This window comes from Miniopterus schreibersii, assembly GCF_964146895.1.
Source record: "Miniopterus schreibersii genome assembly, chromosome: 18".
In the NCBI taxonomy this organism is placed as follows: domain Eukaryota; kingdom Metazoa; phylum Chordata; class Mammalia; order Chiroptera; family Miniopteridae; genus Miniopterus; species Miniopterus schreibersii.
The window spans coordinates 6,733,436-6,758,642 of NC_138121.1; the positions used below are offsets into that span (position 1 = coordinate 6,733,436).

A 25,207-nucleotide genomic window follows, 5' to 3' on the forward strand; every position below is an offset into this window, starting at 1 on the left:
GAACACCAAGGAAGAGCCCTTTGTGGCTCTTAACTCCTTGGGTACCGGGGATATCTCATGTCACAACACCAGGGAGATATTCTTTTCCTCCCTCGGTTCTTGGATAAAAATACCAAGGCTGGCCCAGCCAGTGTGGCTCAGCGGTTGAGCATCAACCTAGGATCCAAGAGATTGCGGTTCGATTCCCAGTCAGGCAGGGCACATGCCCGGGTTGCGGGCTCAACCCCCAGTCGGGGGCGTGCAGGAGGCAGCCAATCAATGACTCTCTCATCATTGATGTTTCTCTCTCTCTCTCCCTCGCCATTCCTCTCTCTGAAATCAATAAAGATATATATTTTTTAAAATGCCAAGGCTTGCCCTGGCTGCTGTGGCTCAGTGGTTAGAGTGTCGGCCCTCACACCGAAGGGTTGCAGGTTCTATTCCCGGTCAAGGGCACCTACCTGGGTTGCAGGTTCGATCCTGGCCCTGGGCGGGTCGCGTGTGGGAAGCAACATCTCTCTCACATTGATGTTTTTCTCTCTCTCTCTCTCTCTCTCTCTTCCTCCCTCCCTCCCTCCTTCCTTTCCTCCCTTTCCACTCTCTCTAAAGAAATCAATGGAAAAAATATCCTCCTAGGGTGAGAATTAACCAAAAAAAAAAAAAAAGCCACCACTTAGTCACAGAGCCAGCTGACCTGCCTCATTTATTCCTCATGAGCATTAATCGTAACCAACATGTACTGAGCACCCACTGTGTGACGGGTGCTGTGTTCAGTGCTGTGCACTCACAACGCCCTGCTTTTAAATCCTCACTTCCAACCCCATGAGGCGGGCACACAGAGGCTTGGACAGAGCACAGGGTTTTTCTTGGGTTTTTAAAAAATTTATCTTTATTGTTAAAAGTATTACAGATGTCCCCTTCCCCCCATTGATCCCCTCCACCCTGCATCCAGGCCCTCCCCCCCATGTCTTCTCCACACTATTGTCTGTGTCTATAGGTCATGTGCACATGCATGTAAATTCTTGATTACTTCCCCCCCATCCCCTCCCCCCCCGACCTTCCCTCTGAAATTCCTCCAACTGTCCCATGCTTCTATGTCTCTGGATCTATTTTTTTCATCAGCTTATTTTGTTCATTAGATTCCACATATGAGTGAGATCATGTCATGCTTGTCTTTCTCCGCCTGGCTTATTTCGCTTAGCATAATACTCTCCAGGTCCCTCCATGCCATCTCAAAGGGTAAGGGATCCTTCTTTACAGCTGCGTAGTATTCCATGGTGTGAATGTCCCACAGCTTTTTTATCCACTCACCTACTGATGGGCACTTGGGCTGTTTCCAGATCTTCGCTATTGTAAATTGTACTGCTATGAACATAGGGGCGCATAGATTCTAATTGATATTAAAACTATGGAACACTTCATGAATTTGCATGTCGCCCTTTGGAAGGAGCCATGCTAATCTTCTCTGTATCGTTCCAGTTTTAGTATATGTGCTGCCAAAGCGAGCACGGGGCACAGGTTTTGCCAAGGCCAATGGGGACTAAGGCTAAGGGAGCTCAGAGTCACTGTTTTGACCGCCTGCACACAGCAGGCACCCAGTGAGGGGCCAGGCCTTGAACTAGCCTCTTCCCCCACCCAAGCAACCTCCTCTCAGGGGACTTGTGGCCACCGCAGGTGCAGGGAGCAGTTCCTCTCAGCTCAGGTCCTGAAGCACACTGGCACCAGCTACTCCTGGCCTGACAGCCGAAGGGCCCAGCAGTGGGGCCAGTGGAGCCCATCTCCGGCAGGGCTGGGCAGGAAGTGGGGCGGAGTCTGGGGCCCGCCGAGGTGGGATCTGGTACCCCAGGACTGCTACAACCCAGACGAACCAACCCACCAGGAGAAGATGCCTGGGGGTCCGGGAGTCCTGCAAGCCCCGCCTGGCGCGATCTTCCTCCTCCTGATCTCTGTTGCTGGCCTGGGTATGTGCTAACAGGCCGGTACTTGGGAGAGAAGGGGGGACTGGAGAGGCTGGAGAGAAGGCCCAGGCAGAGAGAAGGGCTGCAGGATAGGGGGCAGAGAGGGGCCAGCAGGAGGGGAGCTGGGAAAGGCCTCCGCAGAAACTGCATCTGTCTGTCTGTCTGTCTGCTTGACTGTCCCAAACAGGCCTAGGGGAGGCTGAAGGGGGCTCAGCGAAGTGAAAGGGGCATCTGCCACCCCACGGAGGGAGGCAGGAGACACAGGTCAAAATGAGGAACTAGGGTCACCCTTGCCTGAGCTTCGGAGCTGGGGCAGAAGGGCCCTGGGGGTGCGCTCAGCTTCAGAGGGCAAAAGCTTTCCCTCTCTCTGCCTTGACTCCCAGTCTCCCCCCTGCACAGGGAGACCCTTCTCAGTGCTGGGGGAGGGGTGCCTCAGGACACCGCCCTCCCCCCCCTCCCTCAGCAATGCCAGCTGGCAGGGCTGTGACCACCTGTTTGACCCAGGAGTTCAGAGTGGCAGCTGATCACACAAGGTTACACTGGGAGCCCGGAATGGAGCCCAAGAACCTGAGATTGCTGCCTCTTTCCCCACTTCCTCCCGGTCTCTCCCTCGCCTCCCTCACCTCCCTCCTTTCCTCTCCAGAAGAGGCAGAGCAGCCACGTGGACTGGCCCAGGCGCTGAAAGCTGGGGCTCCCCGGAGCAGCCAGGCTGGGCCACGCAGCTCCCTCTCACCACCCACCCTGACCCCCAGGTTGACACATGCAAGTTACAGAGAATGAGGGGCGGGCTCAGGGACAGGGGGCAAGGCAGACCCAAAGACTGGCAGGAGGCTGCCCAGGGGGCCTGGGGTCTGAGCCACTCCCCCCCACCACCACCACTCCTGCTGCCCTGGGCCTCTGCTGTCCCACCTGAAAAATGGCAAAAGGAAAGAACCTTATTCTAAGGGTTTTGTGAAAATTATGTAAGATAGTGTCAGGTGCAGGGCTGGGCTGGGCGGGGGCTGGGAAAGGAGACCAGGAAAGTCTTCAGGAGGAGGCGATGCCCAAACTGATTCTGGAAGCTGCTGCCTGGGCAGGGACACTCTGGCACCAAGGAACCAAGTATCCGAATGCAAGAGATGGCACTGTAGAGGAGGGGACCCCTAGGGGTGTGTCACCACCCAGGCGTCTTACTCTCCTCCCCCAGATGTCCTCAAACACCCTCCCCCAAGGTGTGTCCTCTCTCCCTTCCCAGGGGTCTCTCTCTCCTCCCCTAGGTACCCCCTCACTCCCTGTCCCAGCACTGTGTGTTCTCTGTCCCCCACATCTCCCTCTCCCCCAGGTGTGTTCTCATAGCCCCCCACACCCCCAGGAGTGCTGCAGCCGCAGGGGCCGGCCGGAGCCTGCGTCCTCATGCCCAGCGCCTGCCTCATCTTCCTCTTTGCAGGCCCAGGGGTCCAGACCCTGTGGGTGCACTGGGGCCCGCCTTCGGTGACGGTGATCGTGGGAGAGGAGGCCCGCCTCCCGTGCCTGCACAATTACAGCCGCCCCGGCAGCAGCCCCAACATCACGTGGTGGCGGATCATCCAGGGCAACTTTACGTGGCCCCCTCAGTTCCAGGGCGTGGGCCAGGGCCACGTGGGTGAGCTGGTCATCTCGTCGGTGAACAAGAGCCACAGAGGCCTGTACAAGTGCCACGTTAAGGAAGACAGCACGGTACTGAGCTCCTGCGGCACCTACCTCCGTGTGCGCGGTGAGTGCGGGTCCTGGGCCCCAGGGCCCCCCCGCTGGGCAGCTGGGGCCTCTCGGCTCCGCTGGGAAGTGCGGAGGGGCCGGTGCTGCCTCAGGGGCATCCCCCCTCCCGGCTCCCACACACCTGCCCACCTCTCAGCCGCAGAGTGGGGTTTCAGTGGGGCCGGGCGCCAGGGCTCTGAGCAGCGCCCCTCTCCTCACAGAGCCAACCCCCAGGCCCTTCCTGGACATGGGCGAGGGCACCAAGAACAACATCATCACAGCCGAGGGGATCATCCTGCTGTTCTGCGCTGTGGTGCCCGGGACACTGCTGCTGTTCAGGGTGAGCCACCTGGGGCCAGGCCCTGGAGCCTGAGGGTCCCCACCCAAAGCTGGGGAGAGTGGCAGCGCCGCCCCCTAGGGGCCATGGGGGGTAAACAAATGAATAGGGTGCCAGGGTTTTACACGGTGCTGGGGGCCGTGCCTGTCTTCACCCCTCTCTAGGGTTGTTCTCACTCTAACAACCCCCCCCCCACATCCCTGCTTTACTCTCCCAGACCCAGGGGTACTGTGGCCCTCCAGATATGGCCAAGGCCAGCGAAGATGGGGGCTGGGGGTCCTGCCAGAGTCTCTGACCTGCGGGCTCTGTAGGCCACAGGCCAACGACAGCTATTTACTATTGATGTGGTTATCCACGGAGAGCATTCAGGTGGTGAGACAGCCAAAAGGACGCCGGCTCGGACCCCGAGAGACTTGCCACTGACCCAATATGTGGCTTTGAGCAAGGTCCCTTACTTGCTCTGGTAATGCTCCTCCTGGCACCTAGAAGGGCCCAAAAACATGCTCCCCCACCCCCACTGAGGCTCCCAATTCCCCCACAGAAACGATGGCAGAACGTGAAGTTCGGGGTGGACACCCGGGATGACTATGAGGATGAAAATCTTTATGAGGTGAGTGGAGGGTGGGGACAGGTTAGGAGCAAGTGTGTTGGGGGTCTCATGGGGGTCCTCTGGGGTAGGCTGGGGGCAGGCACCCAGGCATCAGGACACTGAGGCCCACCACCACTTTGTTTGCACCTAGGGCCTGAATCTTGATGACTGCTCCATGTACGAGGACATCTCCCGGGGCCTCCAGGGCACCTACCAGGACGTGGGCAGCCTCCACATTGGAGACGTCCAGCTGGAGAAGCCGTGACCAGCCCCTGCCTGCCATGCTCCCAGCTCCGGCTTCTCCCTGGAACCAGCTCTTTTCACAATCATTCCTGGGAGTGTCCTGCATCAACTTCCCCCTTGGGAGTGTCCCTTCTTCCTCGGTCGGTCTAGACTGTGCTCATCACCTCCACACACCCTAACTAGTCCTCTCCACGCTGCCTTTCCCAAGCCCCCACCCACTCGCCAACCCCGCTGGTAATGAGCCCTTAATCACTGCCTCTAGGGGACTGATTGTAGCAGCCTCAGTGTCACCTCCCCCCTCCCTGCTCTGTCATGGTCACTTAGTGGTAATAAATGCTTCCCAACTGCAGACCTTGGCAGGAGTCATGGATCTCATGGGGACTGTCCACCTCCTCCCCCGGGACCCAGGAGTCCAGGCCTCCAGACCCGCCTCCCTCAGACCCAGGATGCTGCCCCCTCACCACTGCCCACTCCCACTACCTGGGGCCAGGTAGCCAGCCTTGGCTGCCTCCTTAGAGGAACGGGAAGTGTCTGGGGAAGGCTCCACCCCAGGCCATGCCTTCCTTGAGCAGGGGTTGGGGGGGCACAGGCAGGAATGGAGGTGACCGTATTTTTTTCTTTAAGTCCCAGAATCACAGGGGACTGTCCGGTGGGGCTAGCACCAAACTGATTTCTTCTACGGCCGGCCCTGTCCTCTGGGAGTGGACTTGTGGCAGGACATTTGGAGAGTCCGTGGCCCTAACGTGGGGAAGGGGGAGAGAACGCCGGCCAGTGACAGAGGCACAGACGGGCAGAGCTTCTGGGGCAGAGACGGGAGAAAGACTGAGACACAGAGATGGTGACAGAGACAGCAAGTGAAGGGACAGGCAGAGGGGCAGGGGCCCGGCCAGCGTGGCTCAGCGGTTGAGCATCGACCTAGGATCCAGGAGGCTGAGGTTGGATTCCTGGTCCAGCACATGCGGGGTTTGGGGCTCCATCCCCGGCGGGCGGCGTGCAGGAGGCGGCGATCAGTGACTCTCATCATTGATGTCTCTCTCTCCCTCTCCCTTCCTCTCTCTGAAATCAATCAATATATATATATATATATATTAAAAAGGACAGGGAATCAGAGGGATGAGATACTCAGAGGCAGTAGAAAGACAAGGAAGGACCCACAGACAGGGACATAGGGAAGCAGCAGGTGGGGACATGGCCGAGGTGGTTGGGCAGAGCCCCCGAGGGGGGAGAAAGTGACAGCGGCGGGGGCACGGCGGGGAGACCCCGATGGAGAAATGGCCAGAGACAGACAGACAGACAGACAGACAGACACAAGGAGGGCGGGACCCAGGCAGAAGCACCGGGGGCAGAGGAGGGGAAGACGGAACGGCGGAGGCTGCGGGCCGAGGTGCCGGGGGCAGGGGCGGGGCGCGGGGCGGGGCGGGGCCGGGCGGGCGGAGAGAAGGGGAAGGAAGCGGAGGTGCCGGGCGGGCGCGGGGCGCGGGCAGGAAGCGGGGAGGGGCGGCGGGGCGGGGGCCTCCGGAAAAACGCCCCAACTTCCTGCCCCGCCGGAGCCAGGAAGCGGGAGCCGGGACGCAGGCCGGGACCGCCGACCCCACCTCGCGCGCCCCGCCGGCCACCTCCCCGCGCGGACTCCAGGTACGCGGCCCGCGGCCCCGCCCGGCCCCTCCCCGCGGCGGCTCGGCGGGCAGGGCGGCGGCGCGGAGGGGCCTCCGCGGGCCGAGCCGGCGCCGCCCTCCCGGCCTCAGTCTTCCCGTCTGTCAAAGGGGCTGCGAGGGGCGGGCCGAGACCTGTCGAGCGCCCGGGGGGCTGAGGCGTGCGGCCGGGCGCGGCCCCCAGCTGTCCCGCGGAGGGCGATGTCGCTCCCACTGTGCGGGCGGGGAAGCTGAGGCCGGGGGGCCCGGCGGACTCCCCCAGGCTCGCGCGTGGGACCGTGGAGTTGGGGTTCGAGCTCGCGGTGCTTTCCGCCGAGCGCCGTCCTGCACCCCCTCGTGCTTAGGGCCCCCTGGAAAGAAAAACGCCTGTTAACCACGTCCTAGGCCGCTGCGAAGCTGAAAGTTGCAGACAGCGTTTGAACGCGTTTTGGGAAATCTGTTTTCCTGAGCCATTAATTATACCCTGAGAGCTGGGTTGTGGGGGGGACAAAGCTGGCGATCTCCCCCCCCCCCCCCATTGTATAGATGGGAAGACTGAGGCTCGGAAAGAAGTAATTGTTTATTCCAGGTTACAACGCATGTCAGAGGGAAAGGTTTGCTCGAACCCAGGAATTTTGCTCCCCAGCCCAGCGGAAAGTGTGCCGGGGTGGGGGCGGGGATGCGGGGAGAATTAATGTACAAGCGCTGGGAATTCAACTCATCCCCGAGTTAGGGAGGCAAGATAGGGCGAGGAGCCCAGTCCGGGAACTAAAGGGCTGAGGAGATTCCGAGATCTCAGGCTGAGCCCTGGCTGAGGGTCTGGGACCATCCTCACCTCGGGCGGTAGAGGGGGTGGGGGGGGGGAGCAGGGGGCTGAACCCGGGGGAGTGACGGGAGCAGTCGAGATACGGAAACGGCAGCCCTCCAAGGCAGGCCAGAGCGGCCCCATGTGGCCAGCGTGGCGCAGTGGAAAGCTAGAGCGGCCAGCAGGAGGAATAGAGTCACCTGGCAGGAGCCGGGCTAGAGCGGCTGGCGGGAGGAGTGGAGTTAGAACCTAAGGTGGCCTCTAGGGCGGCTAGAGCGGCTTGGAAGGGGGGGACTGGGGGCGCCAGAGCCGGCGCGCGGGCGGAGGCTTCGGTCCTGGCAGCTGCGGTGGCTTCTCCGACCTCCAGCAGGTGAGGGACGCGGCCCCCGGCGGGCGTCAGACCCTGACTCCGCACGTCCGCCCCAGCATCCCTGGCAATGCACCCCGCCACGCTCCCTGTAGGATTTGGGGCCCGTGAAGACCCGCCACGTTCCATGTAGATACAAGGTCCTACAGACTACCCAGGTTTCTGCTAGCTGTCTTTGGAGACCTGGCTGCTTACAGACGTGCGGTCCCCCATCGATCAGTAGCATCCCCTAGAATCCAGGACCCTGTAGATCCTGAGTCTGGGGACCACCACAGGCCCCAATAGAATTCTAGTCCCCTTTTAAGTCTCCAGAGATCCCATAGACTGGCTACTTTCTCTGTGATTTCATGATCATGTGTGACTCTCAGATCCCTGTAGGCCCACCATGTGTCAAGTGGATCCTGGTCCCGTTATGGAATCACCTTGACTACTCTATTTTAGGTTCTATAAGGCTCCCAGAGGTTCTTAGAGACCAGGATCATCCATTCAATATCTTATAGACCCCGAGTCCTGCATAGAACCCAGGTGCCCATGCTGCCCCTCATGTGCCTGCTTTGCTTTAGGATCCCCACCCCTAAACCTGCCCTGACCCCCTTCAGCCCTATGCACATAGCACCCCCATCCCATCCCCGCCCCGCTGGACCTCAGGCCTCCTCAGTTGCCTGCAGATCCATCTGACAGCTTCAACCCTTGTGGCAGGGCCTCATTGCCCCCATCTTCTAAGCAGCCAGTCTCCCTACCCCCATCCTCCCTCAGCCCCACCCCTCTGTGGCCAGCAGAGTCCAGCCTGCATTCCTGCCCAGGCCGCAGTGCCCACATAGCCCTGACTTTCCCATGCCCCGTAAGGAGACCTGATGTGTCTCAGCATTGGTTCAGATTTTAGTTGCCTAAGGTCGAGGTTCCCCATGCTCTGAGGCAGCACATTCTGGTAGTTAACTGCATAAACTCTGAAGCCAGACTGCCTGGGTCTGAATGCCGGTTCTGTCCCTTATGTAAAAGTTTCCTCCGCTGTAAAATGGGGGTAATAATGATGATGATGGCCTCATGGAGTCACTTAGAGGATTATATTGGTTAATACTATAGAGCAGTCATGCTGTGCCTGGCACATACTTAATGACGCTCAGTGCATGTTAAGCATTATTATTTCATATTATTGCAACTAGGAATAAGGAGCTAATGCATGCCAAGTGCATGATTTTGGGGCATTCGCTCAGAGAACCTGTGTCTTCTTTGCTCTTTTGGGATCTCCCTGCTTCTGTTGAACCTGTCCACTCCTAAGTGGGATGAGCATGGACTCGCCATGTTCGTGGTCATGTTTCCCAGCCCAGAAGTGCATCTGGCAGCCCAGTGCAGGTTTTCCATCTCCGGTGGGAATGGCAGTAGCGTGGGGTGCTTGTGGTTGTGAGCGTCGCTTTGCTGTGTGAGAAGCACTTGGAGCAATGCCTGGCCCCCTGTAAGTGCTGTGGAAGTTTAGCTCCCGTAATAAATAGTTACTATTATTTTTCTGCCTTGCTTTGCAGTTTTATTTATGTGAACATTTAACTAATGCTCAAATCTTGAATTACCCGAGCTTGGATGTTGGACAGATACCCTTTATGGAAAAGAATAAAAATGATGCCTGCTCGGGTGAACCCAGGGGATGGCATTTGGACACTCCAGAAAGCATCATTGTTTAATGATCATAATCAAAGTCATAGCCACTATTTATTGAGTGTTAGGGAGGAGGCCTGTGGAAGAGGAAGAAGGGGGGGTCCGGGCAGCTAGGGTTATAAATAGCTCTGGGCTGTGGGGAGAGTTCCCCCACACTGGTCCACCCCACTCCTGTTTCCACAGCTCTTCCCGCCTGACATGGGCTAGTGTGTCATTAGTCAGACTAATTAAGGACACAGAAGATGTCAGTGGGAAGACACAGGGAGAAGTGGAAACTCTAAGGGAGATGACATGGGAAAAAGAGATATGAGACAGCGACTCAGAGCGGTGCAGGAAGAGAGGCTGCAGAAACCAATGTGGGGAGACAGAAGCAGAGGCAGGAAAGACAGAGGGGAAAGGCAGGGAGCAACGGAGCAGGGATGGGGTAGAGCTGGCTGAGGGCGAAAGCAGGAGGAGGGGAGGTAGACAGTGGGAAAAATGAGACAGGTCTGAAGGAAGGGAGAGAGAAAATGAGGAAACAGGGAGAAGAGAGGCAAAGACAAGGTAGATTCAAGATTCAAGGGAGGGACAGCCAGGGAGCCGGCAGGACGGGGACATAGGTGAGGGAGACAGACACACCTTGGAGATGAGCTGTCTGAGGACTGTACTTTGTTTTTGTGGGACTGGAAGCCAGAAAGATATCAGATTGCTGAGAGAAAGAACTTGTGGGTCAGGGGACTCTTGGTCTCTGAGGGCGGAGGGTTCAGAGTTTTGTTTTCTTATGTGGAGAGAGTTGGGGGTTGGGGGATTTGCCATTGTGACTTCCTGTCACAGGAAGTGGGGCTGGTAGGTTCAGAGGCAGCATCCTGCCCCATGCCTGTCACAGATCGGAGGAGAGCCCCCACACACCCCAGTTATATCCCTCTTACCTCCCCTGTAGCCTTCCCAACTCTGCAGGCCCTGCCTCCCCAGGGCCCAGCCCCCAGCCCCTCCTCCCTCAGACCCAGGAGTCCAGGCCCTCAGCCCCTCCTCCCTGGGATCCCAGAGTGTGAGAAGCAGCCCCTTCCTGCATTAGGGACCCCAAAATTGCAGGCTGTCATTGCCACAGCTCTCTCATGGACCCAGACTCCTGGGACTCCAGCTTCCCCCCCAACATGTCTCCTTGTCCTTGGGCTCCCCGCCCTGCTGGCCTCTGAAGGGCTCTTTGTCGCCACACAGAGGCCCCATTGAGCTGTGGGGCCCAGATGGGGGAAGGCTGTTTACTCACCTTCACACCTGGGCCAGGAATCTGTGAGTAACTGCCCTGTGCCTCCTCCCATTCCCTAACCACCGCCCCTCCTCTTCCCGCAGCCCCCGGAGCCCATGGAGGCAGACAGCGTCGTGGGCCGAGGGGCGGTGAGTGGAGACAGCCAAAGGGTGAGGACTGGGGGGGCTGTGAGGTGGGGAGCACTGTGGGCTGAAGCCAACCCTCTTCCACAGGCCCCAGGGCCCCCCCGGCCTGGCCTGGTGCCCGTCAGCATCATTGGGGCTGAAGACGAGGATTTCGAGAACGAACTGGAGACGGTGAGGGGGAGGTGGCGTAGAAAAGCTGCTGTCCCCAGCTCCCTGGGGCCCCCCCTCAAGTCCCATCCTCAGATGCTGTCTCACTGTGTCCTCTCAATGCCCTTCTCTCTCTCATCTTCGGGTGCCTCCTACCTCATCCCCCACCCCATTCTTGATCCCACCCTTTTTACTCTAACCCCGATTTTTATCACCACCCTCCAGTTACAGCATAGATCCCCATTCCATCTCCGAATTTCTGTCGTCACCTCTCATTATAACATTAAATCTCTGTTCTCCCTGATACCTGCCTTACTGCCTCCATTACAGCATAGACACCATCATCACCCCCATCCTCCCAGCTTGGATCCATCAGGAAGTACCAGGGGAGGGGGCGGGTCAAGCCCAAGGCCCCTCTCTGCTCCCCACAGTCTCACCCCCACCCCCACGCCCACCCCCAGAACACAGAGGAGCAAAACAGCCAGTTCCAGAGCCTGGAGCAGGTGAAGCGGCGCCCAGCCCACCTGATGGCCCTCCTGCAGCACGTGGCCTTGCAGTTCGAGCCAGGACCCCTGGTAGGGTGGGGCTGGGTAGGCACAAGGAGGGTAGGGTGGGGCCAGGCCAGGGTGGTCAGTGTGTTAGGCCAGTGAAGATGAGCCAGGAGGGTCTAGAAAACAGATCCAGAAGGCAGATCTGGAACTAGAGAGCCAGAGGGACCACCATGTGATCCAGACAAGATTGCAGGTGTCCATATGAATCTCAGTGAGTGCAGGCCGGGAGAGCACACACACAGCAGGGCCATGCAGAGAGCAACAGATTCCAGAAGCCTGGGAGAAACCATGCCCCCCATCCCCCCCTGCGCCTATGGCAGCATCACCCATCAATACAGACTTTCCCGTGGACTCTGGAAATCAAATCCTCTCCGTGGCCTTGGCAGGTGCCACCAGTGAGTCACTAAGGGCTGGTGCTTGGGAGAAACCATTAGCCCCCTCCGATCTAGTCTAGGTGTTGCACCAGGCCCTGACTCAGAAACAAGCAACCGCCATAAGCAGCCCTCAAGACAGAGGGACCGTAATCGATGATCCAGAAACCTGTATCAGACAGAAAGCACCCGGGAGCTGCAGGTGCAGAGCCATGCTGTGCAAAACACCTGGGAGTCTAGAGGACCCAGTGGGTGATGTAGGAAGGAAGAAGCTCTGTGGAGAAGGGTCCCAGCACAGGCTGAGAGCAGGGTTAGCCTAGGGCACTGGGTTGTGCTAGAAATGCACAGCAGATCCTTCCAGAAGACAAAGAGGCTGGCAGAAATGCCAGGGAGGGACGCCCAGGGCATGCAGAGAAGGGTACATAGACTGATGCTGAAGCTTCAGAAACTGGCAGGAAAGTAGGAAACTGCCTTCTCTCCAGAAGTGTGGCAGACCTTCCTGTGGTGCATGGAGGTTCTGGCCCTCCTGAGCCTGGGGTTTTTCTAGAACCCGAGTACCTGGGACGCAGCCCAGGGATGGTGCTGACTGTTATGTCCTTCCAGGGATGTAGAACCTGAGGCCTAAAAGGGCCAGGGCTTGGCTGAGGACCCAGATGGCCTCCGGCATTTTGAAATCTGTCCTTATGCTGCTCCCTCACCTCGGCAGGTGGGGGAGCAGTGGAGGGTAGTTGTGGTCCCCTGGGCTGCTTCCCAAGGACCTTCCATGGAGTTTTTGCTTTGGGGTGGGGGCGGGGGGCTGACACATATTTGTGGAAAGTGTTTACAGAGTCCCACCCCCACTGGGCTGAGTCCTTAGCACACTGAGACCGAGACTATGTCCCTTACCTAACGAGAGCCCCCCGGGAGTCTGGACAGGTTGGGTTCCCCCCTGCACTGCCAGCGTAACCCAGCACAGGCCTGGCACGTAGGCAGTCCCAGGAAATGCTTCATGAATGAATAAGTGAGCCCCACTTGCTCACCTACTTATCTACCCCACCGTGCACTGGGCCCTGGGCCCTGTCTGAGACGCAGGTGAATCAGAACCTCCACCCCACCCCAACACTCAAGTTGCTGGCTGTATTTCTAGGCAACGGAGCGTAGTGAAGATAGGCTGCCTGGATTCCCATCCCAGCTTTGCCACTTACTAGCTGTGTGACTGAGTAGACTTCTTGAGCTCAGTTTTCTCATCTGTGGAATGGGATAACGGCGTCCCTATGAGCTAACAGGGTCATGTGTATAAAGGGGTTAGAAGGCGTCTGGTATATGCCTGTGTAGCTGGTGGTAGTGGCAGCAGGAGGGAAACAGGGCCACAGAGAACCATTCCACAGGATAAAAAATTACCAGATGCTCGTGGTGGCCCCCCGGAGGCCTTGAGAGAGGCAGGGCCTGGGTGTGGGGATGGTGTAGATCAGGGAGCACGCTTCCTAGAGAGAGGATTTGCCCCGAGAGGCTTTCCAGGGGGATGTGTGGTTTGGGTGGCTGGGAGGGAGGACAGGTCACTCTCTGTCTCCCCAGCTCTGCTGCCTACATGCGGACATGCTGGGCTCTCTGGGCCCCAAGGAGGCCAAGAAGGCCTTCCTCGACTTCTACCACAGCTTCCTGGAGAAAACCGCGGTGAGAGACACCTTCCCCCACCCAGTCCCTCTGCCTTTGGCCCTGGAGAGCCACCTGTGCCTCCCAACCCCACCCTGCTGAGGGCAGCATGAAGGGCGGCCTGGCCTAGGGAGCCCCTGTGCGAGCCTGATCTTCCTCCCACCGCTCCTCCCTTCAGACCACCATTCCCAGGGGCACCTAGGCTGTCATCCATCACTGCTGAGTCCTGCCCTTCACTCCATTCTCTCTCCTGAGCAGGTTCTGCGAGTCTCTGTCCCTTCCACAGTCGCCTTTGAACTTGGTAAGAAGAGAGGAGACTTTGGGATGAGGGAGGTCTCTAGCAGGGGCCAGGCCTCCCAGGAGGCCCAGGGTGGGAGGCCATGTACCCGCGCTCCTTGGTCAGTGGGGATTCCTTTCTCCCTTCTGGCCGCAGCAGCCCAGAAGGAAGCATGACTGTTAGAGTCCGAGGGTGGGTGAGGAACCAGGGCCCAGGAAACTGTCCCCCAGCCCGCACCCCTATCCCTGCAGACCGCACGAGGCCTGACCTCATCTCCGAGGATGTCCAGCGGCAGTTCGTGCAGGAGGTGGTGCAGAGCCAGCAGGCAGCTGTCAGCCGGCAGTTGGAGGACTTCCGCTCCAAGCGGCTCATGGGCATGACACCCTGGGAGCAGGAGCTGGCCCAGCTGGAGGCCTGGGTGGGGCGGGACCGCGCCAGCTTCGAGGCCCGGGAGCGGCACGTGGCAGAGCGGCTGCTGGCCCACTTGGAGGAGATGCAGTGAGTGGACCAGCCCCTCCCCAGCCACCCCCTGTATTCCAGGCTCCCATCTGTGGCTTCACATTCATTCTTTAGCTACTTCCCTTGACTTTATTTTATTTATTTTATTTATTTTTAAATATGTCTCCATTGATTTCAGAGAGAGGAAGGGAGAGGGAGAGAGAGAAAAACATCAATGATGAGTCATTGATCGGCTGCCTCCTGCACGCCCCCTACTGGGGATCGAGCCTGTAACCTGGGCATGTGCCCTGTTGGGGAATCAAACTGAGATCTTCTGGATCCTAGGTCAGTGATCAAGCACTGAGCCACACCGGCCAGGCAGCCCTGGCATTTTAGTTCGTCTGGGTTTTTTTTCGTCTTCTCTTCCCAGGTTTGGGGTCTCCCAGTTTCTAGATCTGTCCAAGGACTGCATTCAGGCATGTCATTCCTGTTTGCACCCGGATGAGATCATCTCCTCTCTCCCATGATCTTCCTTCCCAGTTGCTTCGGCAGTGCCCTCTCTGCCTCTCCTCTGTCCTGTTCCAGCTTCAAAGGGACAGGAACAGGACATTTGTGCTGGGTGGACAGGGACCCCAGGCTTAGCCAGTTTGTCTTTCTTCTTCTTACAGACATACCATCTCTACTGATGAAGAAAAGAGGTGATGGAACCAAAGAGGACAGCAAGACAGGCCTTTTAGTCTCCTGGGCCCCAGGGAGGAGGCGCTGGGGGTGTGGGGTCCTACATTCAGTAGTGTCTCTGGTCCTGTCCCCTGGAGCCCTCTCCTCTTTCCTGAGATACACAGCAGGAAGTGGTTGTGGGGTTGGGGTGGGAGGTGAATGTGGAGGGGAAGACTGTGGGGGAGCAGTGTGCATGTCTGTGTGTGGGGTCCTTACCGTCCCCTCTCCACAGTGCCGCTGTGGTCAGTGCCATCAGCCTGTACATGCGCCACCTCGGGGTGCGGACCAAGAGTGGGGACAAGAAGTCGGGGAGGAATTTCTTCCGAAAAAAGGTGCTTCCCTGAGTGCTCAAACCCAGACCTTTCCACCCCAGAAACCCCATGGGGAGCCGCATGACTCTGTGTCCCTGGGTCCAGTTTCTCTGTGTTGGTGGCTCAGAAATACCAGCCCCCTGTGGCCTCCCCCCGCCTCTCACAGGTAATGGGGAACCGGCGATCAGATGAGCCAACCAAGACCAAGAAAGGACTGAGCAGCTTCCTGGATGCCGCCCGATGGAACCGGGGAGAGCCCCAGGGTGAGGTGCCTGGCCTTGCCCCCCCGGACTTCTCTCTACTGCCCCCCCCAGACACCTCACGATCCTATTGGTCCCATCTCGTTTCAGCCCCAGATTTTCGACATCTCAAAGCAGAGGCTGATGGTAATGGTCCTGAAGCCAGAGCATCTATTTTGGGAACCTAAGAGGGGAGGAAGGGGTCTCCTGGGTCTGAGGGAGGAGGGGACTGGGGCCTGGGCTCCTGGGTCTGAGGGAGGAGGAGGCGTATCCTGGGTGATGGAGAAATCAGGGCTAGAGCACAGCATCTCGGATCCCCCAGGGCCTGTGGATTCGAGTTACTGGACTCTCATTTCCCACTTTCTCCCTCAATGTCTTCCCAGTGGAGAAGCCAGGCCTCATAGAACGGAAGGGAGGCCTGGGGGTGCCCTCCCGGAATGTTGGGACCCCTGGGCAGGACTCCCCTGGAGTTTCACTGCAGCCTCTGTCCGGAGACAGCCCTGACCGGGAACCAGGTGAGCGTTTCCTGGTCCCCATGGCGAGACCACCCCTTGGTTCTCCCTGCATGTCCCTCCCTGCTCCTGGTCACCAGTGTTATTCATAAAACCACCCCTTTCCTCAGTTTACCCTTTCCACGGCTTTCCTCCCAGCCTCTGATCTCTGTCCTGGTGATGTGTTTCCCACCCCCTTGGACTACATTTCCCATCACCCCACGGGTTCATTTCCCAGAACCCTCTCTGAGTGCATTGCCAGTCAGCCCCCTTAGGTGGTGAGCACACCAGCCACGTTAACTTCATTTCTCATAATCGTCGTGTGGCCCTCAGCCCCTGGGACCTCAGCTCCTTGGCCAGGCCCAGGTTCTGCAGCTTCCTTTTGTTACATGTAGGCAGTCACTTCCCTCTCAGAGCCTCAGTCTCCTCATCTGTGAATGGGGTGTATCCCCTTCCTGAAAGTCCTGGCTGAGGGTCAGCACAGATGGATGTGGAGGCACCGAGCCGCGTATCCGGCCTCCCCACCAGTGCTGTGCGCCCCAGCTGCCCATGGCTGTGTTCTCAGAGGTCTTTCCATTTGTCTGTCCCCCATGAGTGTACAAAAGAGCCACTTGGTGTCCGCAGGCACTGGCATTCCCTGGTGGAAGAACCCCATGGGTGGCGTCCCTGTGCCAAAGGGGCCTCCCAGCCAGCCCCACTCTCCCTGCTGCTCCCACAGGTGTTGATGCCTCACCGGAGCTGGGGGACCCGCCCCTGCAGGGCCCGGCCAGCCTGGAGCCCCCAGCGCCCCTGGAGAGCACTGAGGAGGGTCCTGAGACAGAGAGGTACCCAGGCAGGGGTCAGGGGCGCTGAGCACAGGAGTCAGGGCTGGGAGGGTGTGTGTTGGGGTCTTGCTGCCATGTGCATCTGCTGTTCCCAAGCCATCGCCCCTCTGCCCTGCTCCCTCTTTCCTCCTTCCCCTTTTTCTCTGGTTCCTTTTCCTCCTTTCCCTTTTCTTCTTTTTCACAGTTATTTCTCCTCCGCTCCCGTTCTTTTCTTCCATCCGTCTCTGCTCCTCTCCCTCTCCCTCTCCCTCTCCCTCTCCCTCTCCCTCTCCCTCTCCCTCTCCCTCTCCCTCTCCCTCTCCCTCTCCCTCTCCCTGCTTCCCATGCCCTTCACCCCTCAACTCCTGACCCTGCTCCCTGCACCCCTCCGCTTCCATCCCTCTCTCTTCTAAGCCTCAGCCCAGCTGCCTTGCTCCTGCCTTCTGGTGCCCCTTCCCTCAGCCCCCCAGTCCTCTGTGCTCCATGCCTGGGGGCCCTGTCCCCCTCATAGTTGGGGGGGCAGGCTCTGCCCCCTGCCTGTCCTTGTGCCGCTGCTTTGGGGACCCTTTGGTGGGTGGGGGAGGTGAGTTGGGTTCCATCTGGTCCACCTCTGACCCTGTGCCCCTCTCTCCCCAGAAGGTGGAAGAGGTGGGTGCCTGGGCCCTGGGTTTGGGGGAGGGCTAACCCCTCCCCCATTTCTCCCAGCCCCTCCCTTCTCCCCACTCCCCTTCACCCCTGAGAGGGGTGGGTGGGGACATCACCCTCCCAGCCAAAGAGCTAAGTATTAAAATCCCCTTTCTCCCACTCCTGACTCTGCCGCCATCCCCACCTCAGGGAAGGGAGGGGTCAGTCCTGTGCTCCACACTGGGTTCCCCTCCCTGCCCCCACCAAATTTCAGTATCCTTCCTGACCACCCCCTACTGCCCCAGCACCCCTAGATCCCACTGCTCCTTCTGACTCTTCTCTATTCTGTTGCATGTTTGACCTCTGTCCTGGTCTCTCCCTGTCCCTGTCCTGGTCTGTCCCTGTCCTGGTCTGTCCCTGTCCCTGTCCTGGTCTGTCTCTGCCCCTGTCCTGGTCTCTCTCTGTCCCTGTCCCTGTCCTGGTCTGTCCCTGTCGTGGTCTGTCCCTGTCCTGGTCTGTCCCTATCCCTGTCGTGGTCTGTCCCTGTCCTGGTCTCTCCCCATCTCTTCTGTCCTTGTCCTGGCCTCTGCCTGACTGTATCCTTGGCCTCGGGGTCCAGGCTATCGGGGCGTCTGGGGCGCTCAGAGAGCCTGCGGGTGAGTGACCGCCGCCGGCCTTCCCGGGGCAGCCTCGGGGCTAAGGGCCGGGGTGGGGGCCGCTCCCGGAGCGACGTGGACATGGACCCCAGCTCTGCCACGGCCGTGCTTGGCCCTGCCCGACGAGCCACGTACGTCACTCCAACCCCCCCAACCACTGATTCAGCCTGGAGAGTCAGGGAGGATGGGGGAGAGGGGAGGGGACATTGACAGAGTCACAGAGAACTGGGTATTGGATGCTGAGGTCACTGAAGGCCTACAGTGGTCGCAGGAGAGGGGTAGGACGGTTCTTTCGAGAAATCTGGGGGCTGGTCTACAGCATGGGCCTCCTGGGGTCATGGATGCTGAAGCCACAGAGGGGGATTGGACACTAGAAGTCAAAGTCTCCTCTCTGGGACACCCTAAGCCAGGCCCTTAACCAGGCCTTTGTCCCACAGCCCCGAGCCTGGAGATGAGGGGGAGCCGGGACGGTCGGGACTAGAGCTGGAACCAGAAGAGCCCCCCGGCTGGCGGGAGCTCATCCCCCCAGACACCCTGCACAGCCTGCCCAAGAGCCAGGTGAAGCGGCAGGAGGTCATTAGCGGTGAGTGCCATCCTCTCCAGCCCACTGTGACCAAGGACACAACCCAGCTCTGGCAGAGATGGAGCCAGAGGCAGGGACATGTCCATCCCGCTGTAACAGGCAGAGCGAGTAGGCCGAGGGCCATTTGGTACATAAACTGTAGGACAGCCACTCCGCGGGCCAGGAGTGCTGCTGGCAGGGCGGTTCCCGACGACTTTCTAACAGTGCGAGACGGTGCTGATGTTAAGAGCACGGAATGTACGTGAACTTGTATCTGGCATCAGCCTTTGTTTCCCTGTTTGTGAAACACGGGCAGCAATGGTTTCTGTGTCAAAGGGCTGTCCCGAGGGTGAGACGGGTCACAGACGTGCCTCGCACAGTGTTGGGCACAGAGCGAGCAGTCGAGCGCACGGGCTGTTCCTGCGACCTTAACCACTGGGGGACCCCCTGGGGAGCAGCCTGGGAAGCCAGTCGGTGTATTAGCAGCGCTTGCTTCTGGGCAGAGGTGATGGGAGTATCATTTTCGTCTTAATTCTTTTTCATGGTTTTGAATTGTGTGTGTGTGTTAAGGGGGTTTGGCAAAAGTAGATGCTTTTGGAAGCTGGTTTGAAGTCCACTTGAAGAAGGTCCTCATTCAGAATTTTGAGAGCAGTACATGAGTGCTTTTTAGGTCACAGATCCTTCTAAGGATACGATCAAAACATAAGCAGTGCTCTCAGAACTTTCCCGAATGATGGAAATGTCGATGTTTGCGCTGTCCAACTCAGTAACCAGCAGCCACATAATGGCTGTTGAGTACTTGAGCTATGGCGAGTACACCTGAGAACTGAATTTTTTTTAAGCTTTACTTTTTTATTATTTACTGATTTTAGAGAGAAGAAGGGAAAGAGAAACATGGAATTGCTGTTCCACTTATTCACGCGTCATTGGTTGCTTCTTGTCTGTGCCCTGGCCGGGGATGGAACCCACTACTGTGGCACATCGGGACAATGCTCTGACCAACTGAACTACCTGGCCAGGGCCCTGAGAACCGAATTTTGTGTTTCATTTCATTTTTCTTATATGTTTTTATTTCAGAGAGAGGAAGGGAGAGGGGGAGAGAGAAACATCAATGATGAGTCATTGATGAGCTGCCTCCTGCACGCCCCCTCCTGGGGATCGAACCTGCAACCCAGTCATGTGCCCTGACCCGGAATTGAACTGTGACCTCCTGGTTCATGGGTTGGCAGTCAACCACTGAGCCACCCCTGCGGGGCTCATTTCATTTTAATTAACATGTGAAGAGCTGTATGTGGCTACTAGCTGTTATCTCGGAAGCATAGCAAGTTCTCGCACCAGAAAAATAGGCATAACACACAAAACCAGGGACTTCCGGAGCCCTTGGAGCTCAGGCATGCACCCTGTGGGCCCTGGATCTGAGGCTGCCACCCTGTGTGAGGAGGGAGTCGTCATCCCTGAAACCGAAGCTCATTCACTTGCTGGACAGTTAGGCATTGAACACAGCTGCAAGCTTGCTGGCCATGGGGCAACCGAGTTGTCCTGGTTTGCCCAGGACTTTCCCCATTTGGGCACTAAAAACCTCATGTCCTGGGAAGTCCGTTGTGCCAGGTAGACTGGGACACATGGTTGCCCTGGCTGCTGAAAAGGAGAGGCAGTGGGTCAACGAATTCTCAGTGGCTGTCTCAGAGGCAGATGACTTCAACCCAGAGAGAGTTGTCCCTGTCCTCTCCCTTTCACCCCCTCCCCCCAGCCTGCCTCTAAGACTGCCCCCCTTTGTTGGCACCCTCCCCAACCATGCTTTCTTCCTGGTCGCCCTGCAGAGCTGCTGGTGACGGAGGCGGCCCATGTGCGTATGCTGCGGGTGCTGCACGACCTCTTCTACCAGCCCATGGCTGACGGGGGCTTCTTCCCCCTGGAGGAGCTACAGAACATCTTCCCCAGCCTGGACGAGCTCATCGAGGTGCATTGTGAGTGCAGGGCTGTGGCCCTACTGTGCACCCCACCACTGACTCCCTCCTTTGAGGCCTTGGTGTCTAGGCTTGGGGTCTAGCATGTTCTCCTGGAGCACCCATCACGGGCAGCCTCTGTGCTAGCACTAGGGACAACCCCACCCTGGACCCCTAGAGCTCACATTCCAGGGGGGACAGCCCACTAGCCCCAAGGATCAGGCAGACACACCTGTAGCCCCACCCCGCCAGCTCCCAACCAGGCTCTACGTACAATCTTGAGGGTCCTGACTGCACCCCCTATCCTTACCCCCACCCCCCGCACAGCCCTGTTCCTTGATCGTCTGATGAAGCGGAGGCAGGAGAGCGGCTACCTCATTGAGGAGATCGGAGATGTGCTGCTGGCCCGGGTGAGGGCACCCAGCCCAGCTCCCACCCCTCCTCCTAGCCAGGGGTCTAGGCCCCCAGCCCTGTCCTTTTGTCTGGGCTTTCATGTCCCACCTGAGACACCCCCTGGCCTGAATCTGAATCTTGCTATAGTTTGATGATGCCGAGGGCGCCTGGTTCCAGAAAATCTCCTCCCGCTTCTGCAGCCGCCAGTCCTTTGCCTTAGAGCAGCTTAAAGCCAAACAGCGCAAGGAGCCTCGTTTCTGCGCCTTCGTGCAGGTGAGGTGGGCAGGGCTTGGGGGTTCTGTGCCAGAGTCCCAGGGAGGAAGGGCTGATGTCCCTAACCCAGAGGCTAGCCCCAAGCATGGGCCACCTCAGTGCTGCTGTCCCATTAGGAGGCTGAGAGCCGCCCACGGTGCCGCCGCCTGCAGCTGAAGGACATGATCCCGACGGAGATGCAGAGGCTGACCAAGTACCCCCTGCTCCTGCAGAGCATCGGGCAGAACACAGGTATGGCCTGGCCCACTCTGTTGGGCCCCAGAGCTCCCATCTCCCACCCTGGCCGGGACCAGCAGCGTCTAGGCTTGGAGTTCACCAGCGCTGGTCCTTCCCTTGCCCACAGAAGAGCCAGCAGAACGGGAGAAAGTGGAGCTGGCAGCTGAGTGCTGCCGGGAGATTCTGCACCACGTCAACCAGGCTGTGCGGGACATGGAGGACCTGCTGGTGAGCCGGGCTTTTTCCATCTCAGGGCCGTTTCTACTCTGCAGGTCGGGCCAGGTCCTCAGCTTGACCCCAAGGGATTACCTCCTGTCCAGGGGCTACCTGGGCCCTCAGCTCCTCCCTCTCAGGGTTACTGGAGGTCAGGCCTCCCCCTGGGCTTGTATACCTGGGGGTCACTGATGGGATGGCCCCAGCTCTTGGTTTGTACTTGTGACACTCTGTTCCCTGCTGCAGCGGCTCAAGGATTATCAGAGGCGCCTGGACTTGTCCCACCTGAGGCAGAGCAGTGACCCCATGCTGAGCGAGTTCAAGGTGACCCTGCCTGCCCTCACCTCCTCTCCACTGGCCCAGCCCTGCTGCCCAGGCATTCTCTGACAATGCTCCCCAGGAGCCAGAGAGGCCCCTCAGCTCTGACCCCTCCCCATCCCCACCCAGCGCCCATCCTGACCCCTGACTATGATACCCAGCCCCGCCCCATGGTCATTTCCACCCTCCCCTGCCCCACCCTGGGCTACACCGATAGTCACTCCTTCCTGCCTCCAGAACCTAGACATCACAAAGAAGAAGCTGGTCCACGAGGGCCCACTGACGTGGAGGGTGACAAAGGACAAGGCTGTTGGTGAGCCCCAGGGCTGCGAGCCAGGGCCTCGGGGCAGGTGCTCAGGTAGGGGGTGTTGAACTTGGCCTCGCCCTTGCAGAGGTCCATGTGCTGCTGCTGGACGACCTGCTGCTGCTGCTCCAGCGCCAGGATGAGCGGCTGCTGCTCAAATCACACAGCCGGACGCTCACGCCCACGCCCGACGGCAAGACCATGCTGCGGCCGGTGCTGCGGCTCACGTCCGCCATGACCCGTGAGGTGGCCACCGGTGAGTTCTGGCCCCAGTGGCTCAGGGCATGGTTGCCTAGGGAGTGGGTAGGGAACCCTCCCAAGAGCCGGGGAACTCACATTCTGGCAAAGGGGAGGCCACAGCAGAGGTTGAGAAGTGGGAGGCTTGGCAGTCCCGAGGCCAGGGCTGTGGGAGGGACGCCTGAGAACTGGGCAGGCCCAGGCTGTGTGTGGATTTTATTAAGTGAGATGGGAAACTGCCCCAGAGTTTTGCACAGAGGAGCAGCCAGGTCTGCCTGCTAATTTTAAGACACCTGGCTGCCCCTTGGGGATTATAGGGATGCAGGGGTGGGAGCCAGGAGCCCAGTGACAAGGGATTTGTTACCGAGAAGCTGCCCCAGGGCCATGGTGTTGGAGTTGGGTTGCCTGGTTTGATGCGGGAGCATTGAGAGGGCAGGCTAGTAGGGGGCACCTGGGGCGGGGTATTAGTGACACAGGATGGGGAATTGAGTCAGGGAGTCCTGAGAGCTCCACCATCCTGAGGGCCACCCTGGCTCTGAGCCCCGCCTCTCCCTCCCCTTGCAGATCACAAAGCTTTCTATGTCATTTTTACCTGGGACCAGGAGGCCCAGATATACGAGCTGGTGGCGCAGACCGTGTCAGAGCGGAAGAAGTAAGGGGGCTTGAGTTCCACAAACAGGCCAGATCCCTGGGTCCCTGGGGACAGGGTGAGGGTGGGAGGCCCTGGCACAAGATCTGGGGGCTCTGACTGACCAGGGGCTGGCCTGTCTTCCCAGCTGGTGTGCCCTTATCACTGAGACCGCAGGATCTCTGAAGGTCCCCGCTCCTGCCTCCCGCCCCAAACCCCGGCCTAGCCCCAGCAGGTGAGGGGGGCCAGGGAGGGAACTGGAAGGCTGGGAGGCTGGGCCTGGCTTCCTGTGTGTCCCCAGAACTCAAGCTCTAGCCCTGGTCCACGTCATGCCAGTGTGCATGCCTATGTGTGTGCCCCCACCGTGGCCCACCTGTCTCCTACTCAGGCCTCTCTGTCTTCCACTGGCTGGGCTTCTGTTTCCCTGTCTCCCTGTCTCCCAGTCTCCCAGCCTTGACCTCTGTCTCTGGACTGCCCCACCTCCAGCTATCTCTCTCCCTGCCCCTGCTACCCCCCAGGGTCAGGGGTGTGGGGGTCACCCAGCACTTCCTCCCCCAGCACCCGTGAACCCCTGCTCAGCAGCTCTGAAAATGGCAACGGTGGCAACCGAGAGATGCCCCTGGCTGATGGTGAGCCTGGAGGGCCTCGAGTGGGGGCGGGGGAAACCACAGGAGACCAGGCAGAATCTCACCACCCATCCTGCTCCCCACCCAGGCCGGATCGAGAGAACCCTCAGCACCCTCCTGCCCTTCTGCAGGCCAGGCCCTGAGGGCCAGCTCGCTGCCAAAGCCCTTCAGAAAGGTAGCCCACCCCACCCCTTGCAGGGCTGTGGCCAGCCCAGACTGGTGTTTTCCATTGTGCCTCATGCCCAGCCACCACAAACAGTGCGCCCGCGACCGCGCACAGCCCCACCCCCTCTTCTGCAGCTCCCATCCCTTCCTTGACCGTCAGTTCAGTCTCCCTGGACCCCTCTCCAGCGTGGTGCCCTCCCACCCTGCCCCAGCCCTAGCCTCGCCTCTGCACTCCCTTTTGCATCCCCAGCTCTATCTGCAGGCCTGGCTAACCACAAGCTCAGCCTGGCCTGACGTCCACCCTCACTCCCAGCCTGTGCCCCTTCCGTTCCCCTCTGAACCCCCCATCTCAGCCCCAGCCCCACCTCTGACTCTGTCCCCTTGTCCCTGACTAGTGCTGTCCCTGAAGCAGCTCCTGCTCCCCTCAGAGGAAGACAGCGGGGCAGGGCCTCCCCCTGAAGGGGATGGAGTTCCAGGGGGCGGCCCCCTGAGCCCCACACAGACCCAGGAAATCCGAGAGGAGCTACTTGGCCTGGAGGACACCATTAAACAGCTGGAGGTGGTGGTGGGCAGGTGGGTGGGTGGGAGGGCGGGAGGGCTGGCACAGTGAGGACCCCTCATGGATGACCCCCCCAACCAGGAGGTGGAGGAGGAGTTCTGTCGCCTGCGACTCATCTTGTCTCAGCTCAGAGAGAACACTGTCCCCCAGTCTGGCTGTACCTGAGGCTCCCTGCCCCAGGCAGGTGAGTGGGGAGCTAGGGGGTCCAAGGGCTGCCCAGAGAGGGGGAACCAGAGTCAGCCCCTCAGGGACCCCCTCTCTACATCCGTTTCTCTCCCTCTGTCTTCATCTTTCCGAATCTCCCCAGCCTACCTCCCATCTCTCCATCTGTCAGCTTTTGTTTCTCTGGCCATTTTTTGCTTTCTCCCCACCCACCCCTTTCTCTCCTCCCTTTCCCTGTGTCTCTCTCTCCATCTCTCTCCCGATCTCCCTTTTCTCCTGCATCCCCCCAGGCCTCCTGCAAGATGGAGAGGACGTGAGGACCACCCACCCACTACTGCACAGCTGCCGCAGCGTCTGCAACCCCACGGGCCCGAGGAGAGGGAGCCGGGCTTTCGGGGCCGTGTCTGAGGGGTCCAGCTGGGATCACTGCCTCCCCCAACCTCTCGTTGGCCTTGGCCTTCTGTTTTGGGGACTCAGGGCTTCATCCCCGGGGCACCACCATGATCACCATTTCCCGGGCCATCTCAGTATTGCCTGGGGGGGGGCACCCCTCCATCTCTCACCCCTAAGTGCCTTTGCTCTGTTGTTTTTATATCCTGGATTGGAGGTTTATTTTTTAATATATATTATCTAAGGAGAGGTCTGTGTTATGAAGATGGGCCCTGGAGTGGTATCTGGAACCCTCCCTGACTGGCACCCCCTTCC

At 59.1% G+C, this 25,207-nt stretch overlaps 2 protein-coding genes across 5 annotated transcripts; both read left to right on the plus strand.

Moving 5' to 3' along the window:
• The first annotated feature begins 1,671 nt into the window (after window positions 1-1,671).
• On the plus strand, window positions 1,672-5,170 carry CD79A (CD79a molecule). The gene is made up of 5 exons (XM_081119134.1): window positions 1,672-1,940; window positions 3,364-3,669; window positions 3,872-3,990; window positions 4,529-4,597; window positions 4,728-5,170. Exons 1-5 carry the CDS (start codon window positions 1,865-1,867, stop codon window positions 4,839-4,841), a joined length of 684 nt encoding a protein of 227 aa, XP_080975260.1. The 5' UTR covers window positions 1,672-1,864; the 3' UTR covers window positions 4,842-5,170.
• A 1,170-nt stretch (window positions 5,171-6,340) lies between these two features.
• ARHGEF1 (Rho guanine nucleotide exchange factor 1) lies at window positions 6,341-25,139 on the plus strand. Of its 4 annotated transcripts, XM_081119470.1 has the most exons (31): window positions 7,441-7,625; window positions 10,602-10,646; window positions 10,731-10,814; window positions 11,252-11,365; window positions 13,267-13,365; window positions 13,603-13,645; window positions 13,873-14,119; window positions 14,728-14,757; window positions 15,009-15,108; window positions 15,254-15,350; window positions 15,438-15,473; window positions 15,710-15,841; window positions 16,536-16,641; window positions 17,257-17,268; window positions 17,864-18,031; window positions 18,338-18,483; window positions 20,283-20,429; window positions 20,736-20,818; window positions 20,949-21,074; window positions 21,191-21,305; window positions 21,418-21,518; window positions 21,750-21,827; window positions 22,059-22,134; window positions 22,214-22,381; window positions 22,927-23,014; window positions 23,139-23,225; window positions 23,549-23,619; window positions 23,705-23,791; window positions 24,177-24,340; window positions 24,422-24,524; window positions 24,793-25,139. In XM_081119470.1, the coding sequence occupies exons 2-30, from the start codon at window positions 10,614-10,616 to the stop codon at window positions 24,503-24,505; spliced, it is 2,922 nt and encodes a 973-aa protein (XP_080975596.1). In that variant the 5' UTR covers window positions 7,441-7,625; window positions 10,602-10,613; the 3' UTR covers window positions 24,506-24,524; window positions 24,793-25,139. The 4 variants fall into 4 exon arrangements, with proteins under 4 accessions (XP_080975595.1, XP_080975596.1, XP_080975593.1 ...); XM_081119469.1 differs by lacking the exons at window positions 7,441-7,625; window positions 17,257-17,268; window positions 17,864-18,031 and adding an exon at window positions 6,341-6,454; XM_081119467.1 differs by lacking the exons at window positions 17,257-17,268; window positions 17,864-18,031.
• The last annotated feature ends 68 nt before the right edge of the window (window positions 25,140-25,207 follow it).